This window comes from Bison bison, unplaced genomic scaffold (assembly GCF_000754665.1).
Source record: "Bison bison bison isolate TAMUID 2011002044 unplaced genomic scaffold, Bison_UMD1.0 scf7180017864327, whole genome shotgun sequence".
Taxonomy (NCBI): Eukaryota; Metazoa; Chordata; class Mammalia; order Artiodactyla; family Bovidae; genus Bison; species Bison bison.
This window is the reverse complement of record NW_011494899.1, coordinates 4175676-4196364: the sequence shown is the minus strand read 5'-3', so window position 1 is coordinate 4196364 and position 20689 is coordinate 4175676. Positions and strand designations below refer to the sequence as shown.

The 20689-nt window shown below is 42.1% G+C and overlaps 1 protein-coding gene across 1 annotated transcript in view; it reads left to right on the top strand.

The window, feature by feature from the left end:
- The window catches only part of LOC104998297 (chromosome unknown open reading frame, human C12orf75), a 72614-nt gene that overhangs the window by 45060 nt on the left and 6865 nt on the right, over positions 1-20689 (top strand). The window contains exons 4-5 of the mRNA XM_010853389.1: positions 19125-19160; positions 20108-20187. Coding sequence (XP_010851691.1) covers positions 19125-19160; positions 20108-20187 — 116 coding nt within the window. The remainder of the gene's footprint in view (positions 1-19124; positions 19161-20107; positions 20188-20689) is intronic.

Genomic DNA, 20689 nt, shown 5'->3' with positions numbered 1-20689 from the left:
TATATATATATATATATCAAAAAAGGAATCCAGAGAAGATTAGATTAGGGCTATAAAGTTTTGGGGGGATTAAATAAGCTTTTTGTATGGAACTTGAGGTACAAAGGAAGCAGTGTAGAATACTTCAGTCTCCTGGTTGCAGTGGTTGAGTTTATTACCAAAGCATCGAGCAAGAGTGCATTCAGCATCCTTATGTATTCCTGGTATGGCAGTGTCTCCATCTCTCCTTCAGTCTCTCCCTTTCTTTTTTGTACGTTGTTGCCAGGTTAATCCCCTGTCCTTTCAGGATCTCTGCTCCCAATTTTAGATTAGTCTCCATTGCCCATGGGATTGAGTCCAGAATCCTTTGCAAAAAGGAAAAGGCCCTTTAGATTTCAGCCTTTAGGAGAAGGAAGCCCTGCAGTCAGGGAGTGACAAGATCAAGGGCCCAGTGGGGAGCTGGGTGCTCTGAGACCACTCTCAGGGTCTTACACTGACTTCCTGATTTCTGTCTTGCCTCCTTAATTTTTTTTTGCTGTTCCCTCTGCCTGGAATGGTGAATTCTGTCTGTAAAAATTCTGTCTATTCTTCTTGGCTTATATCTTATCCTTTATGAGAAGAATGTCCCTGATCTCTGTTAGTTGTGGTATCTCCCTCTTTTGAACTCTTACAGCAGTTTGGACTTTTTTCCATTGGGAATTGAGAAAAGTCCCCTCTAGTTCATAGTATCATGCTGGGGACATAGCTAGTGTGTAACAGATGAATCTCATAATTTTTCTTTAAGGAGAGATTGGTTGCATGACTTCTTTCTTTTAAAGGTATGGAAATTTCTAAGAAGATTTAGTGATGGCTTTTTGGATGTTTTTGTCAATATTACCTTCTCCAGGACATGAGATGCCATTTAACTATAGCTACTTTTAAATTGTTTATTTTTTATTTTTGACTGTGCCAGGTCTTTGTTGATGCTCCGGCTTTTCTTTAGATGTGGCAAGCGGGGCCTACTCTCTAGTCGAGGTGCATGGGCTTCTCACTGTGTGGCTTCTCTTGTTGCAGAGTACAGGTCTGGGGCCTGTGGGCTTTAGTAGTTGCAGCTCCCAGACTCTGGAGCACAGGCTGAATAGTTGTGGTCCATGGGCTTAGTTGTCCTGTGGCATGTGGGATCTTCCCAAATCAGAGATCAAACCCGTGTTTCCTGCATTGGCAGACAGATTCTTTACCACTGAGCCACTAGGAAAATCCCTTAACTACTTTTTAAAATCTTGAATTCACTAGATTTAAATGTCCTGTGACTTTGTGTACCTTATAAGTTCTGTAACTAAAAAGATATAATTTTATTCAATAAAGAAAGTGAAGTCACTCAGTCGTGTCTGACTCTTTGCAACCTCATGGACTGTAGCCCACCAGGCTCCTCCGTCCATGGGATTCTCCAGGCAAGAATACTGGAGTGGGTTGCCATTTCCTTCTCCAGGGGATCTTCCTGACCCAGGGATCAAACCTAGGTCTCCTGCATTGCAGGCAGATGCTTTAACCTCTGAGCCACCAGAGCCCTTCAAAAGTAAATTGGTAGATTTAATTGGAAAAAGTTAAAGAAAAGTATAGTATTTTTTCCTTGCACAAAAGGTATACTCAAACCATTTTTTTTTTAAGCAGAAGCTGTAGATATATAAATCTTGACTGTAATATTAGAAGGTGTCATGAATGAAGGAGGAAACCAAGAAATTAAGACAATTTAAACTTTTATTATGAAGATTTAAATTTTTTGTTTTTGTTTGTCATCTAAAGAGACTGATCTCAAATTAAAAGAAGTGGCCAGACTCACGTCACGGATGCTGAGAATACAGCACTTCAAATAGGACACACAGCATATTATATAGACCACATAAAAGTCTTTTGAGGGGGGTTGTGATTGTTTTTATAAGTCAGAATCATTATAATTACTCCTTTAATATATAATAAAAATCAGTGTTCTAGGGACGGTTTGGGATTTTTACAGTATCTCCCTTTTACTATTATTTGCCTACTTTCTATAGGCAAGAAACCAGGATATAATAAATAAAATGATGTTTTTGCCCTAGAGCAGGTCAGTATCTACTGGGGACCAAACTACAGTATTATAAGTGCTAATTATTAAAATAGTCAAAATTTAATGCTAGTCTGGGTCTTGAAGGGTGAACAGGAGTTTGTGTGGGGAGGGGAAGAGTGGCAGGGCAGGGGAGAGAACACGATAAGAGGCCCTTGGGTACCAGAGAGCCTCATGCTCTTCTGGAAAGTCAGCCAGTGTTCCCGGAGCCTGTGGCACAGGCTCCAACACGTGGAAGATGAGGCTGATGGGCTGGAACCAGCTCGTGAAGGGCCTTTGGTGGCAGCCCAGTCATGGTACTTGATTTTTATATGCATTCAAGAGCCATTCAGAATTTTAAGGTGGGGACTTCCATGACTGTGCTTGGGCTTTAGGGCGATGACTCCCAGGGCAGTGGGCTGTGTGAGATGGGGGAGGGGTGGAGGCACAGAGCAGTAGTGGGGCTGAGGCCACGAGAGAGGCAGACAGCAGACAGGACGCGGGCAAGGAGCTAAGGCGATGATGCATTCAGGGCGCACCTAGAAATGTCATTGATAAGACATGTTGAACGACTGAATAGGGAAGGAAAGGAAAGGAAAACCTGAGGTGAAACGATAGCTCTGTGGTTACAAACTCGAGCCAGGGGAAGGGGTGGCTGATGACCCAAAGAGGTCACATGAGCTAAAGGGAGAAGAGAAACCATTGAATGCGACGTGATGGCCACACTAGTCACTGGGGGATATGGTTTCAGTTGAGTGGAGTGAATACCAGTAGAGTCAGTGTGGCCGTGAACTAGGAGTGAGGAAGTGATGCCTGGTCTTTTGTTTTACAATATTAGACAGTAAGGGATGGAAAAATGTGGTAGCTTGAAGAGGAAATGTATTTTAAGAAATACATTTCTGTTATAAAATAAATACTAAGGAAATTTGTAAACCACAGAAAAGCATTTTAAAAAAAGAAAAAAATCAGCTATTATTCTACCATGAGAGACAATAGACAATCAGCATTAATATTTTACATTATTTTCTTCCATTTCTTTGTGATTCTTTCTGCCTCATTATGTGTATGGGTGATTTTATATACTGAAGTTTGGTTTTCATTCTCTATTTATTTTTACAGAGGAGACAGAAGGTACACCGATAGGTGAGAGTATAGGAACCAGTAGAGCAAGAAAAGCTGAGGGTGGTTTGGGGAGGGGTTATCTGTGTGAGGGAGAGAATAATTGATGGATGTAGATTCTAGAACATGCAAGAAAGATTAAAAACATAGAAGGTTCACCTTACCAGCTTGAGATAAGGAAGAAAGTATGAGTAAAGATATATAGAAATTTAATCATCATAGGACAGACCTACATGTATATCAGGGAGTGAGACTTTTGTTTTTCTCACTCCCTCTCATCAAAATTAAACCACAGAACCCTCACATGCAGAACGAAATAGAAGTGAATTCAACTTGATGACATTTGACTGTTTTCACAAACCTGAAAGTCAACCATGCTTTTATTTCAGGGAATTTATCTTAGCTATTTGGCACAGATAGGTTGTGTTGGGATATTTTTGGTTGGAAATGGCAGAAGCCCAGCTTAAACTGGCCTAAACAAACAAACATAAAGGAATTTATTGGCACATGTAACGGAAAAGCTCCAGGGGTTCAGCCATAGTCACAGCTGGATCCAGGTGATCAAATGACAGGAAGAAACTCTTTCATCTTTGCTTTCCTGTGTTTGGCTCCATTCTGAGGCAGCTTTTCCTCAGTGGTGATGGAGATGGCCAGTTTTTATCTCATTGGCTTACTTCCCATGAAAAAAGAGCTTCTCTTTCCCTGAAGATTGATCAAGTCAGAGCGCTAGGCTCTCCCTGGCCAAGACATGGGATCAGGTGCCCCTCTCTGAACCAGTCAGTGGGCCACGAGGACATGGTTTCTCGTTGGCCAGGCCTTGGTCACGTGCCAACTGCTGGAGCCAATCAGTGTCGTTAGCCTCACCTAACCTTAAATAGTGGGAGAACAGTGGTTCCCACACCAAAGAAAAATTGGGATGCTGTTACCAAAATGGGAGAGAATTATAATGGGGCAGGCAGAAAAAAAGCAGGTTCTTCATGTAGATCAACTTTTATATTATTTCAAAATAATCTTTTGATTTAATTTTTATTGTAGTATAGTTGCTTTATACTGCTCTGTCAATTTCTGCTATATAGCAAAATGAATCAGCCATATGCACACATATATCCCTCTTTTTAGGATTTCCTTCCCATTTAAGTCACCACAGCGCACCGAGTCGAGTTCCCTGTGCTATATAATAGGTTCTTGGTAGTTATCTATTTTATTAGTGTATATAAGTCGATTCCAGTCTCTCAATTCAGCCCACCCCTTGATTTACTTTTCAGTGTGTGTGTGTGTTTTACAAATATATTTTGAATAAGAAACAGTATTAAACAAGTTGAATCAAATTTAATGTTTGCTGTTGAAAATAAAAGATCATAGCCACTCAATTTAAACAAGGTTATTCAAATACTTCTTTCACTTAAAACTTGTAAAGTGATATTTCATTAAGATTTTTCTTGACAAAGCAGTTTTATTGTTATGGAAGGTAACAGCTATAGAGAAAAATATCTTGGAATGAGTTACCATAAAACACATCAAACCTCAGTCTTTTTAAAAAGCTGAAATTACATATCTCCAGTCTTGAGTTTCCTTGGAATCCTTTTTAAATTTCCCATGTCTAATATATCTGTGTCAGCTGAGCCTTCTTCTAATTAAAGATCTGAGTGTATCTGATAACTTTGTTTCTCCTCTGTGAAGTGGCATGCAAGGCTGTTTAATGAGGGTGAGGTAGCTTGCTGCTGCTGCTGCTAAGTCGCTTCAGTCATGTCCGACTCTGTGCAACCCCATAGATGGCAGCCCACCAGTCTCCGCCATCCCTGGGATTCTCCAGGCAAAAACACTGGAGTGGGTTGCTGTTTCCTTCTCCAATGCATGAAAAGTGAAAATGAAGTCGCTCAGTCATGTCGGACTCTTCAAGACCCCATGGACTGCAGCCTACCAGGCTCCTCCGTCCATGGGATTTTCCAGAGTACTGGAGTGGGTTGCCATTGCCTTCTCCGGGAAGGTAGCTTACTACTCAAAAATTTTACCCATTTTCTGGGGGTAGGAAAGTATTTAGCATTGAAAAAACCTGCATTTTGGAAGCAGAGAGACCTGAGTTTAAACTTCTTTCCACCCTTAACTGTGCATGCGTGCTCAGGTGTGTCTGACTCTTGGCGACCCCATTGACTGGCTCCTCTATCCATGGAATTTTCCAGGCAAGAATACTGGAGCGGGTTGTCATTTTCTTCTCCCAGGGATTGAAACTGTGTATCCTGCATTGGCAGGTGGATTCCTGACCACTAGTGCCATCATAACACTGGGATGATATTAACTGTTCAGGGTAGCCATCTTCATCATTATCATCATCATTCTCAACTTTAATAGCTTATCTTTATTGAGAACTGCATACCATAGAGTGAATTCCAGTACTTGAAGTATATCATCTCACTCACTACCCCCAACAGTGTGATGAAGACAGTAGTTCTTTTTCATTTTACAAATGGGGAGATGGGAGACAGAGAAGTTAAGCAACCTCTTAAGGGTTATGATGGTTATTGATACAGTATATTTAGTATCCTAGCATAATACTTGGTATTATGTGTTGTCCCTCCCTCATAAATTGTAGCTAGAATTACTAGGTGGTTTAAGGGTTGTTGAAAAGATTTGGCCAGTGCCTCTGTCAAGAAAGCCGAGTGCCGAAGAATTGATGCTTTTGAACTGTGGTGTTGGAAAAGACTCTTGAGAGTCCCTTGGACTGCAAGGAGATCCAACAAGTCCATTCTGAAGGAGATCAGCCCTGGGCGTTCTTTGGAAGGACTGATGCTAAAGCTGAAACTCCAGTACTTTGGCCACCTCATGCGAAGAGTTGACTCATTGGAAAAAACTCTGATGCTGGGAGGGATTGGGGGCAGGAGGAGAAGGGGACGACAGAGGATGAGATGGCTGGATGGCATCACTGACTCGATGGACGTGAGTCTGGGTGAACTCCGGGAGTTGATGATGGACAGGGAGGCCTGGCGTGCTGCGATTCATGGGGTCACAAAGGGTTGGACACAACTGAGCGATTGAGCTGAACTGAACTGAACTGTCATGAATCACTGATGGGAGAAGACCCAGTGCATCAAGGGCCTCGCTGTGGTTAGAAATCTCACATTCCCATTGTTTGTCCATCAACACGTGATTAGATTTTCCTCCGTGGGACGCTGTGGAATAGGAACAGGCAGAGAAGCAATTGGGCGTGTTCATTCAGGGATAGAGAGGGATTGGTGACCAGCAAGTATTGCTGAAATGTTTGACTACAAGGCATTTGCTGGAGAGGGGGGGAGGGAAAGCACTAAGTGGCTGATAAAAGGGTAGAGCCGAGAGGGTGTGTGGACTGGAGGCTTCTTTGGGGTAGGGCGCTAGGGATGGGAGATCAAAGGAAGATTGTTTTCCCTCCTAGGGAGTGGAATTGCCTACTCTAAAATATGAGAGGTGAAATAGTTGCCGGAACTAAGCTCCATGGAGCATCCATGGGAGTAAGTTATTAGAAGAGCAGTAAAAATTGCTGGGATAGAGGAAGTTAGCAAAATGTGAAGCAAGAGGTCGACTGAATGGTTTTCATGGGATTTAAAATTGTCCAAGATAATGATGGTGAGAAAGAAAACCTTTGAGTCAGGGCCAAAATCTTCAGTGCATCCGGGGTCTGTTATGGCAAGGTTCTGATGCCAAAGAGGAGAATTTTGGAGTGAAAATAAAATTGACCTCAGCTGAAAGAGTGCTTTGGAGAGGTTGGAAGTATTCTGGCTCCATCTCCTGTTTGGAGACACTGGGACAAGGGAAAACTAGCTCCTTATTCCTTAGGTTTTGAGAAAAGTGATACATCAGGGGAAAGCAAGTTTCCTTAAGGAGGAGAGAACATTCCTGCCTGCCTTGTAGCAAAGGATACTTCTACAGCCAGTATTGAAATAATCCAACACTATGAGCGACTTCACTTTCACTTTTCACTTTTATGCATTGGAGAAGGAAATGGCAACCCACTCCAGTGTTCTTGCCTGGAGAATCCCAGGGACGGGGGAGCCTGGTGGGCTGCTGTCTATGGGGTCGCACAGAGTCGGACACGACTGAAGTGACTTAGCAGCAGCATGTGCTTCTTAGAAGGAGAGCAGGAGAGGGGTAGGGAAATTGCAATTTAATTCTTGACCCATTAAACCCTATACAAAGAGCAAATGTTACTCAAGTTCTCCGGTAATATTATACATTCTGGAAGAAAGAAAGGGACCAACATTGGCTAAGGGGTCTGACCGAGGAAAGAGACGGAAAGCTAACTACTGTCCCAAGGCGTTTCGAGATTGTGAAGACATGAATGATATTACACATAGGCCCAAACAGTCAGTGATAAAACATTAATTCTGTCCAAAATCATTTGTAACTGAATGCTTGGTGGAATTGATTTGAATTTCCCTGAAAAGCAGGAGTCATCGTAAAAACCTCTTACAGAGAAAATTGAATGATTGCACTTTAGGACTGTAGAGTGGGTAGAAGGAAACACTGTCAATTAATAAGCTTCTTCCAAAGTCGATCATGAATGGTTGCTAAAACTAGATCATTGGAGCTACACAAATGATCCCCCGGAGGTTCATATTGAAATTGTACTGTTTACAAATCACAGCAAGCTTGGCCTCTTTTGTTACACTGCAAATAGGGGAAAAGAAAAGACTGCAGACTGTTTTCTACTTCTTAGATCATCGTTAATAAGAATAACGCTATATTTAGAACACTTTTCTAGACAAAATAAATGAAAAATAAATAATTTCTTTGCCACGGAACTATGTTGTTCTGGAAGGCTCGGGAAATAAGAACTTTATGAATTTTAAGGCAACTGTAGCCACCATGCTTGAGGAGATATTAATTGGAGTGGCTGGCGGCTGTCTGATATTTATCATCTGTGTTTGTTCTGGCGAATGCGCTTAATGTATCCATGCTGTGGGTTCATTATTTTACCTCTGAAACCCTTCTGTTGGTCCCTGAGGACAGCTATTTTATGTAACCCAGAAACTAAGCAAATACAGTGATGAAAATATTTTTATTACCAAGTGCTACTGAGAAAGGAAAAAAGTAGTGGTTTGTATTTGCTGTAGTAATTCAGAATAAGGTCTCTATGTGATCGTTGATAAATGGACATCATAGTGGAATAATAAGGGGCTTCTCTGGTGGCTCAGATAGTAAAGAGTCTGGCTGCAATGTGGGTGACTTGGGTTCAGTCCCCTGGAGAAGGAAATGGCAACCCACTTCAGTATTCCTGCCTGGAATATCCCATAGATGGAGGAGTCTGGCAGGCTACAGTTCATGGGGTCGAAAAGCGTCATACACGACTGAGCGACTTCACATAGTGGTATAAACTGATAAAAGGGTTTAGGTATTTGGTGTGGCTATTTAGTTTTATATAGGTATATATATGCACAAAATGGGCTTCCCTGGTGGCTCAGTGGTAAAGAATCTGCCTGTCAATGCAAAAGATGCAGGTTCGAACATCCCTGGGTGGGGATGTGGGGAAGATGCCCCTGCGGGAGGGAATGGCAACCCACTCCAGTATTCTTGCCTGAGAAATCCCATGGACAGAGGAGCCTGGTGGGCTACAGTCCATGGGGTCGCAAATAGTCAGACATGCTTAGTGACTAAACAACAATGCACAAAATACATTAATGAAGAAAGAACAGGCAGAGGAAAACCAGCCAGCGCCAAAGAGCAACCACAGACATGGAGCTGGTTGGAAGGCAGCTCACCTTCTGGAACCTTGACTTAAAAGCAGTCCGAGCTTATTTATAATTAGAGAGAAAGTCAGTGTCTCTGGTTCATTTCGAGAAGGTGTGCAAAGCTAATAGGAAGCAGACAGGTGTGCATTGACGAGCAAATCTGAATCAGTATACACAGTCAGTCTGAGAAGGGTTAGGAAAGAACCATGCTGGTTTCACCGGAAGTGGGCTAGAAGTATTTGGTGGAAACTTAGATATAAGAAAGTAGTTTTGAAACTAACGGTTGCTTTTTCTTTTTTTTTTCTTTTTCTCACATGGCCTCAAATCGGGGCAACTTTGGTGAGACAGAAATCACTAAACACTATACCACTCTGCAAGGATGTGTCATTTTTAAACTATCAACTGCTAATTTAGCTTTTCAGCAGTCCCCAAAGTGGGGGAGATGATAGACTAGTGGTCTACCCTCAATCATGCTTGACTCTCCAAACATTTTTATTGATGCAGTGGCTGAGAATCTGAGTCAGAGCTTCGGAGCGGGTGACCTTACTGTAGGAGCTTATGGTAAAACTCAGTGGGTGGCTTTAACCTTTTCTTTCTCCTGGAACACCTGTCCTTTGATAAAAGAAGCTAAGTCTTTGCTAACAAAAAGATACCCAATGGTAATTAAATGTCCAGTGTATTTTTATAAACCTAGTCCAAAATTATTAATATGTGTTCCATGGTTCTTAGGAAGTGTGTTTTTTTGCGTATGCGGTTAAAAGTTTTTTTTCCCCTTACAATGGGATGTGACCTTTTGTTTAAGTAATATGATGCTGTTACATTTTTTTCTCAAATATGATGTCACTTTCCACAAATTTTCAAATGCTGGGTGTGTGTGTTAGTTAGTCGCTCCATCATGTCCAACTCTTTGCCACTCCATGGACTGTAGCCCATCAAGGCTCTGTCCATGGGATTCGCCAGGCAAGATTACTGGAGTGAGTAGCCATTCCCTTCTCCAGGGGATCTTCCCAACCCAGGGATCGAACCCAGGTATCCTGCATTACTGGCAGATTCTTTACCATCTGAGCTACTAGGGCAGCCCACTTCAAGTACCGTATATGCTCAGAAATAAGACACTGTAGAGTATTAGCTCATGGGGATTTGAAAATGGAGGAAACTACTTGCTACAATTAATCCAAGTCCTTTAGTACTATTTTGTTCTTTAACTCTTTGGACCCAGGAAGTATGTCTTCTTCTACTATGCATCCTGGGCACGACCGTAAAATGGACAGTGCAGCCCCAGCTCTTAGTTCCAGCCCCTTCCTTGGGGCCTGGCCCCCTTTCTCACATGCCTTTCCCGTCATTGACACTGAGGCACACCTGACCAATAATAGAGAATTTGAATTTGTAACTTTTGCCACCAGGTAAAATCAAACTATATTTAAATCATGGCCTTTCCAGACCCTTAAAATTATTCAAATATGTGGTTGCCTACACCACTGAATAAAAATGCCAGCCACCTGCTTCTCCATACTCCCGCCTCTTCTTCACTTAGTTGTGGAGGTCAGAAATCAGGGGGCGGGGGGGTGGTGGTGTGACTTTCTCAACGTGCTGCCTTTGTTATGATATTAAGGCATTAGAACTGTGTTAGTTGGCAGGGCTTTCTGTTAGCTGTTTTAGATTCAGTTCCACATTTCCGGGAGAAGTCTGTGGGCACCTGGTTAGATTAGAGACAGCTGTTGTAGCCTCTTCTATTTCCCATTTCCTCTCTCTGGAGCAGTAGACTGGCGTACATTAGAATTGAGGTGGAGCTAACGAAGAATTGACTTGCTCTCCCAATCTTTGCCAGCCAGAAACTGTTTTCCTAGCAGGGCCTTTGGAATGGGGTAGACCAGCTGGGTAGGAGGCATGGAGTTGGGTCCCCTCGCCTGGGTGGTTGCCTTGTTAGGGGGTGGTTTTCTTACTCGGACCTGCTGCAACCAACCCTTACTGTTTTTGTACCCAAAAGTAGATCAGATCTTAGGGTGCTCCCACGGACAAGCACAAAGTCTGGCCTGGGAGGAAAGAGCTTATACTGCTAAGTAATTGCAGGATTTTGAAAGTTTCTTTTACCACAATCCTTGGGAACATGTGTAGAAATGGCTTCTAAGGATGTGAGACCAAGGAGGAAGGAGTGTATAAGGAGACTGAATTTATTATTTAACAGATTCTAGACTTAATAATTCAGTTGCATGGCTGGGACTCTTAACAGTGTAGTCAACTTGGTTGATAAACTTTAACTGAAGGAGTTTACACTCTCACCAGGGGAGAACTTGCCTGGTGTGATAGGGAGGAGGGAATCCAAAGGTTTGAGGAGATAGGAATGCTGGTGTGGATTTTTCAAGTGTGAGCTGCTCCCCACCACAGAGGAGAGCCCCTTCCCCAGGCACTGAGCAAATTGAGAAACACATAGTGAAGGGAGTATCCAGGGGGATCATTCTCTGTAACGTGGCTGTGACAATGGAAGATGCTGCCCTTGAGATGGGTACTTTGTTTCCTTAAGGGGACGGGATTCCAGAGAAGCAGAGGTCAGGAACTCAACCACCCAATCAAGAGGGAGGGGATATATGTATACTTATAGCTGATTCACATTGGTGTACAGCAGAAACTAGCACAGCATTGTACAGCAACTGTGTGTGCATGCATACTCAGTTGCTCGGTTGTGTCCGACTTTTTGTAGCCCACCAGGCTTCTCTGTCCATGGGATTTCCCAGGCAAGAATACTGGATTGGGTTGCCATTTCCTCTTCCAGGGGATCTTTCCAACCCAGGGATCGAACCCACGTCTCGTCTCTTGTGACTCCTGCATTGGCAGGTGGATTCTTTACCCATGAGACACCTGGGAAGCCCCAAAGCTACTATACTCCAGTGAAAAAAAAATCAAGAACTCAATCACCCAGGACAAGATAGGCATACTCACCAACATGGGCAGCAGGATGAAGAGGCACATTGTTTCATCTTGGAAGGAATTTTGAGAATAGCTAGTTGATTACACTCTCCCTAGGGATAAATGAGAAACATGGCCTCAAGGTTCCTTTTCTGCCTTTATGTATTTTGTAAGAGGGAGACTTCTGGTGTGTGAGCCAGAAACTTGAACTGAGATCATCACAATGGAAAGGATGGCTTCTTAACCCAGTTTCCAGACTCAAGTCAGATTCAGAGTGATTAAGGCCACATTCCCTTGAGGGAATTTTAAACATGGCTGCATACATTCATGGTAGAGATTCTTTTATATCTTCTCAGAGTTGTGTTCATTCATTAGAGCACCTGTGCCCAGAACAGAAGGAAGTACCTGGACCTTCTAGAGATTTCTAGGCACTGGCTCTGGTTGATATTAATGCCTGAGGATGCAATATGCCATTCTGGGCCATCAGCCCATGTGTGGGCTTATAGTGGTCAGGGAAACAATGGAATTTTGGCTAACCTGAAAACTGGTGAGTCCAATAGTCTGCAGATCCCAGGCTCTGGTCATTTCCTTTGTTTGTGAGTTCATAATCAGGGTAGATGTATTTGGAAATTGAAAGAATTCCCACATTGGCTGTCATGGTAGGAAAGGTCAAGTAGAAGCCCATCGGATTTCCCTTCTGTACCAGAATAATATACAAACAGGAACACTGAATTCCTGGAGTTGCAGGAATTAGTGCCCCCACCAAAGATGTGGAAAAAGGAAAACATGAAGACACTTCTCATATCTCCTTTTAACTTGTCTGTTTGGTCTGTGCAGAAGGCAGATTTATTTTAAAGGCTGACTTTGGATTCTTGTTAAGTTTAATGAAATGATCATTCCAACTTCAGCTGCTGTTCAACATACGGTATCCTTACTGAAAACAATCAACATAGACCCTAGCTTCTGTTATGCAATGTTTGTCGAATGCTTTATCTCTGAACCAGTTTGCAAGGATTACAGAAGCAGTTTGCTTTTACCTGGTAGGGTCAACAGTATACCATTGTAGTCTTGCCGCTCATTCTGTATTCTGCAATATCTTGATGTTATTGACACCTTATAGCACATCATACTGGTCTAGTACATTGATGATGTTATAGAGATTAGACCTGATAAACAGGAAATAACACATCCTTTAAATACTTTAGTGAGACACATACAGTCCAGGGGGTGCAAGATTAACCTCACTCTTGCTACCAAGTAATATATCAGTTAGTGTCCACTTAGGGTAAAGGAAACCACATTAGCTATGTTAGCAGAGAGAATTTACCATTAGGAATTGGTTAAGCAGGTCATGGAGGATTGAGGATGTGAGAAAGGAAGACTAAGATAATAGGGAACATTATATCAGGAGGTGGCTACCACTCCTAGGGAAGGAGTGACAAAGGAAAAAAGGTTGGGGTTGCCAGAATCTAAGAGCTGGAAGAGGAGGGGGTTCTCTGGGGCTGGGATGCTCACTTCTGGGGAGAGGGCACTGCCAGGCTGGTGTCACATCTGAATTTTGTAATCCAGCAGGAACCACAGCTGGAGGCCACATAGTATCCATGGCCTGCCCACTTGAGCTGTGATGACCAGAAACAGAGTGTCAGCAAGGCTGGTCCCATGAACCAGCTCCTGGGCTACTGCAGGCAGGAGCAGCACGCAGAGCTGGAAAGGGCAGTCCTTTCCCCTCTTCCTGCACTTTATGTCTCTTGAGCGTCCCCTTTGGTGGAACCTAACGGGGAGCCAGGTGGCAAAGGAGGATGTTGCTTGAGTCCTTGTCCCCACATGGCAGTGTGGGGAGGGAGGGTCCAACACAGCTTTCCTGCAGGAGCAGATTTTGTCTGGATAGGCCACATAGTTGTTTCCAGCTGTTGACCCCTTGGTATTAATAATTTGTGCAGGTTTTCCTTCCCCCTTATTGACGTCAGCCTCCATCGTGGTGAAACTGGGGCTGGGGCAGGAGAAAAGGGAGGGAAATTGGTGAGTCACCTTTCCGTTTTTGTTTCGAGGCAGTTTGATTTATGGTACGTGGTCCCTTACCTCCTATACCCCTGTGTTTTGGTTCTCTTGGTAGAAGCCTTATTCTCAAGGTTTCTTCTCCATTTGTGGTAAATTCACGGGAATTCTTGTCCCTGAATGCCTTCATTCACATTTCCCATCTTCAGTGTCTCTGCTTGTAGGCACCTGAGCGTTGACTCCTGAACTGTTTCAGAACTGTTATTTAGAAGTGGATTACTGCCCTAGAAGGTTTCTTTTTCTTTTTTTAATTATTTTTTAATTGAAGGATAATTTTGCTTTATAGAATTTTGTTGTTTTCTGTCAGACATCAACAAGAATCAGCTGATTCACAGTACACCCACGTCCCCTCCTTCCCGAAGCTCCCTCCCGTCTCCCTCCCATCCCACCCTTCTAGATTGTTACAGAGCTCCTGTTTGAGTTCCCTGCGTCATATATAGCAAATTCCCATTGGCTATCTATTTCACATATGGTATTGTAAATTTTCATGTTACTCCCTCTGTACATCTCACCTTCTCCCTCCTTCCCTCCCGCCACATCCATAGGTCTGTTCTCCATGTCTGTTTCTCCACTGCTGCCCTCCAGATAAATCATCAGTGCCATCTTTCTAGATTCTGTATATATGCATTAGTATACAATATTTATATTTCTCTTTCTGACTTATTTCACTCTGTATAATAGGCTCTAGGTTTGTCCACCTCATTAGAACTGACTCAAATGCATTCCTTTTTATGACTGAGTAATATTCCATTGAATATATGTACCACAGCTTCTTTATCCATTCATCTTACTGGACATCTAGGTTGCTTCCATGTTCTGGCTATTGTAAATAGTGCTGCAGTGAACACTGGGGTACATGTTTCTTTTTCAATTTTGGTTTCTTCAGGGTATATGCCTAGTAGTGGGATTGCTGGGTCATATGGTGGATTAATTCCTAGTTTTTTAAGGAATCTCCAAACAGTCTTCCATAGTGGCTGTATCAATTTACATTCCCACCAGAAATGCAAGAGGGTTCCCTTTTCTCCACACCCTCTCCAGCATTAATTGTGTGTAGCCTTTTAATGATGGCCATTCTGACTGGTGTGAGGTGGTATCTCATTGTAGTTTTGATTTACATTTCTCTAATAATGAGCAATGTTGAGCATCTGTTCATGTGCTTGTTAGCCATCTGTATATCTTCTTTGGAGAAATGTCTGTTTAGGTCTTTTCCCCAATTTTTGATTGGGTTGTTTGTTTCTGTGGTATTGAGTTGTATGAGCTGCCTTGTATATTTTGGAAATTAATTATTTGTCGGTTGTTTCCTCTGCTATTATTTTCTCTCATTCTGAGGGTTGTCTTTTCACCTTGTTTGTAGTTTCCTTTGCTGTGCAAAATCTTTCAAGTTTAATTAGGTCTCACTTGTTTATTTTTGTTTTTATTTCCATTACTCCCTAGGAGATTTCTGCTGGTTGATGTATGTTCACTTGCTCCTTGTCTAAGGGAACAGGATTATGGGCCGAATGTGTGGAGGTATTTGGACCAGTGAACTCCTGAGCAGTGTTGTCAGGACAGGCAGAGCGGTTTGGCCTCTTCCGGCTCATCTACTGTGAATCGGCTTCCTTTTTACTTTGCCGTTCCCAGCATAGACTAATTCAATCTTCAGTTTCTCTTTTCTAAAGAAAGACTCCAGGGTGAAGTCATCTCATTCTTTGTCTTTAGTGCTGGCAGAAAATAGAGCTATGATGGCCACAACCAAGGGCTTTCTAGGCTCTGTTAGTGGCTGCTTTCTCTCCAAGCCAGGGTTTACATGGCTTTCTGTCCTGCTCTCCCTCCCCACTTCCTTCCCTGCTTTTGGGAACAGATCTTGTGATGCATCAGCAATCACAGCTGCACAGTAGTCATTGCCCTTGCACTAAAGCTATAGTGACCAGGAAAGAAAAATGATCAAGTCCTCCATGAAGATCAGTGGCTCCTCCAAGGGCTCCGTGGTAGGGTGGTGCCCTGGCCCGACCACAGGGTATTTTCATCACTTTAGAAACTGAACAGAAATCTGCATTGCATGTGCCTACAACGAGGCTGCACGGGCTATAGGTTAGCAAAACATAAGGTTTATTTGCCTTTGATTCACATTCTACACATTCCCTGTGGGAATCATCCCGTGCTTCAGAGGCTTTGTATGTCTTCGGCACTTGTATGTCTAGGAAAATTGTCAGTAAGTGAGTTACTAAGGCCAGTTGGTAACAGGATCTTTCAAAATACACTCAGTGAGGGGAAACAAGTACAATGATTCTTTAAGATGGTGCATGGGTGGGGCAACCCAGGTATTTGGACAGCCAAGGCGTTATCCCAAACTTGTCAATCTTCCCAGGTGTTAGAATTCTGAAGACTAAAGTTTCTTGCCAAGTTGCTTAGCAGTCAGATAAATTTATCTCCCCAGTTGTTTTGAACTGCTGTGAGATAATGTCCACTTTTCATCAACAAGAAAGGCCCTTTCAAAAGAAGCTGACCTTCACACCAAAGGTGTATCTTTTTAGATGCTTAATGTCTCTAGATCTTCCTCTTACCAGGAATGTTTATTGCTGCTTGATGAACCATTTCTTTTTCTGAAGGCTACAGCCAGTGCAGGCAGGGCAGGACCACGTCACCATAGCTGAGAGGCTGCTGTCCTCTCGAACAGGACAGGGAAGCACTTGGCTCTCAGGCAGCCAGAGTGGCTTGGCCCTCTCTGTCCACAGGGAGATTTGGTTTAGACCAGCCACTATTTTTTGATTTAATTTTGATTTGGACCTGGTTGTTCAGATGAGTACAGTCTAATGTAACTGCTGATCTGGAGAGGTTTTCTACCAAGAAAACTTCAATACATGACTCATAAAATGAGTTATGTAGCCATTTAACAAGTTGTAAAAGATTGCTTGCCCCTGACAGCATAGAGGCTTAGGTCTAATGCTAATGAAACATTGACTAAGACCCTTCTGCCACCTTGGTTCCCTCTTATAAATGGGATGATAAAATCAGAGAGATTCAGCTTGGGAGATAGAGGTGTTTCTCTGATACAAATTAGCATGGGCTCACAGTTTATGAAGCAGGAAGTGGAATCACACACACACAAATCACACACACACATACAGATTTTTATTGGAGTATCAACCTAGTTAATCTTAAGGGAAATCAACCCTGAATACTTGTTGGAAGGATTGATGCTGAAGCTGAAATTCCAGTATTTTGGTCATCTGATGCAAACAGCTGACTTTTTGGAAAAGTCTCTGATGCTGGGAAAAATTGAGGACAGAGGGAGAAGAGGGTGTCAGAGGATGAGATGACTAGATGTCATCACTGAAGCAATGGACATAAACTTGGGCAAACTCTGGGAGATGGTGAGGGACAGGGAGGCCTGGCGTGCTACAGTCCATGGGGTTGCAAAGAGTCAGACATGACTGGGTGACTGAACAACAACAACAACAATAAAACAACATAGTTGCTTTACCATGTTGTATTAATTTCTATTGTACAGCAACCTTTGTTTTGAATTCTGGCTCTATTACTTGGCCATGTAACCTTGGATATAGTACACCACCTTTCAGAGTCTCAGTTTTTCATTTTTAAATGTGACTAATCCTCATTTTGGGCTTCCTGGGTGGCTCAGTAGTAAAGAATCTGCCTGCTAATGCAGGGGAGGCGGGTTCGATCCTAGGGTTGGGAAGATTCCCTGGAGAAGGAAATGGCAATCCACTCTAGGATCCTTGCCTGGGAGATCTGATGGACAGAGGAGCCTGGTGGGCTACTGTCCATGGGGTCGCAAAGAGTTGAAAACGACTGATCGACTAAACAACAACAGCAACAACAACAAATCCCCATTTTTCAGGATTGTGATGAGGATTGAAGGAAATAGTAGAATCGCAGGAGCAAAGTACCTGGTGCAGTTACACAAGCAGGTTGTGAGACAGGGATGAGGCTCACAGCTTTTGCAAAGAGTGGTGTGGAGGCAGCGCCCACTCTAGGGGAAGCCACCATGTTGGTTTGTCGCAGGAAGTGTTTTTCACTTTAACATCTTCCTGTTTGAGAGGCAGAGTGGTAAATTGGAATGTGGAATGTGGTTTTGGTGTCAGATATCTGGGTGGGGTTTCAATGTTGGTCTTACTTGTTGGACTTGCGTATTTGTTCATTACCTGGCTCTCTGAAGCTATTTCCTCAGAACTGTTGGGAGAAATCACACTGGTGCATGTGGAACGTCTGGCATGTGGAATCTGACACATGGGAAGGACTCGTTGATGATGCTGTTTTTACCCATGTGGTCTTTAGTCTCCAGTCTTTGTATCATAGAGTAATCATTTGTGGAATGAAGGGAGCATGTAGATAAAGGCAGGCACTATAACTTACTTGAAGGTTTAAAAAATGGCTATCTGGTAAGTCTTTATAAATGATATTTTTAAAGATTTAATAATATATCTGAAGCTTAATTTATTACCCAAAAATATGGCAGTTACATTATCATTTCATGCAAATTAGTTTCGTAAGATATTGATTAATTTTATACAGAGAATGCAAGTTGGGTTTTAGGGCATTGAATAATTTATGAGGTAATAGATTAAAAATAATTCACTATTTTCTTACATTTGGGGAAGTTAAATATATTTTAAAACATTGAATATATCCTTGAGCTGAATCACACAAAAGGGGAAAGACTTAAAATACACACATATGTCACTGGATAGGAAAAGAATATCTGCAGCAAAAAATTAGGCATTCTGTATGTCCATAACTGCCAGTTACAGCTTCAAAAACAATTTCACAATAACGCTGGCCATTCAGAACCGGAGTAAACGGTTCTGATAATCTTGAACAAGTTTGTCACCATCATTTTCCTATTATCTGTACTGATGGGTTATAAATCCATTTTAATTAAAAGTTGTAAATAGCACCTAAAAGTGTTATACCACTTCAGTAAGCATAGCACTGGGTCTACTACAGTATGACTTTGACACCTTTGAATTAAAAAATGATCCAACTTTATCAAGAGGTAAATGAGGTTGATCATTAGCTGGTGGATTTAGATTATGGGCTCAATTTGGACAAATTAGATCACAGGGTGTTTTTGCCCTCTATGGGTGTATTTTCTGTGTGTATGGCCAGTGTTCAGCAGATAAATTCCAAATCTCCACTTCCTTTCTTTGTAGAGGCAGAGAGAGCATACTGTGTTACTGAAATACTCCATGGAAGAACTTGAAAGAAACAACACTGGTCTTTAACTTGTCAGTCCCCTTTTGCTCAGAACCAAAAATGAAGTCTCTGTGTAACCAAATGGCTCATATCAAATGTTTTTGATCTTTTAGAACAGAAGAATCGATAACAGAAGATGATAAGAGGAGGTATGTTTAGTGTTGAAGCTGCCTTTAATTTGAGTAATTTGGGCACACCTCATGGATTTAATTTAACACAAATTAATTTAACTCACAAATTTAATTGACACCTGGGTAGCACATTGCCAATAATACCGATTCCTCCAGGGAAACTTGTGGCACAGACAATACAGGTGGGAGCAGGTAGTGTGATAAAGATCTTGCCCCGAGTTCTTCATTATCTTTGCTTCTTCCAAACAAGCGTGGTTTGTTCTGTGCACACAGCCTGTGCTAGCTTCCACTCGTGGACTTTGGATGAGCTGTTCTCTCAAATTGGATGACATCTCTTCACTTCCTCTGCCTTCTCCATCCTTCCATCCTCTGATTAACTGCACTTCACTCTCATTACTCCTTACCTCTCTCTTTCTCCTCACTTTATATCTGCTGCTGCTGCTAAGTCGCTTCAGTCATGTCCGACTCTGTGCAACCCCATAGACGGCAGCCCACCAGGTCCCGCCGTCCCTGGGATTCTCCAGGCAAGAACACTGGAGTGGGTTGCCATTTCCTCCTCCAACATTTTATATCTACCTACACATAAAGTGTTTTTGTGTGTTCATAGCACCTACTACCACATTAGGTGAATTCTTGATAAATGTTGACTGATTAACTGTAACCTGTCATGCCACTGTTATTTATTACTCCACTGAATTCTAAAAACAATCCCAACTCCTTCTTCCTCATTGCAAGTAAAATATCTAAAAACTACAGCTTTCTATTTTTATATGTAGCTTTTATTTAAACATAGAAAAACAATGATCTTCCAAGGACAATAGTATTCTGAATTCTACTTTTGAAAAGTCATAAATTAGTTTAATAATTCTATAATTGTTTGAAAGTTCCCATGATATCACCACTTTCTGCAAATGTAACCATGTAGTTTGGTCTGATTTTTCTGTCTCTGCTTCTTTCTCATCAAGAAACTATGGCGGAGTGTATGTTGGTCTACCATCTGAAGCTGTCAATATGGTGTCCAATCAGACAAAGACTGTGCAGAAAAGTAAGTAAAACTCTGTGATATTTACTGTTTCTACATGTCTAATTTTTTGTTTTGTGAAAAAAAAATGTGAAATTGATATTTCCACTTGCCTGGCTCACCCTAAATATTACTGAGTTTCAGTGAACCATGTATAAGAACCATATCTGGGACTTCCTTGGCAGTTCAGGGTTGAGACTTCAACCTTCCACTGCAGAGGGCATAGGTTCAGTCCCTAGTTATGGAACTAAGATCCTACATGCCACCAGGCATGGCCTAAAAAAAAACAAGCAACAATAGTAACAACAAAAACCCATACATGCTCATTGTAATCATTTGTTGAAACTGCCACCCACATGATGAGAATAATTCCAGAGCAACAGTTAGCTTCTGTTTGTGGTTGATCCGTGGATATTTTAAATTTCATCTTAATTTCAGTGATGATCAGTGTGAAAGCAAATGTTTCAGTAAATTTATGGAATTTTTGTAGAACATAAAGGTGAATTCTTATAATACCTTATAAATG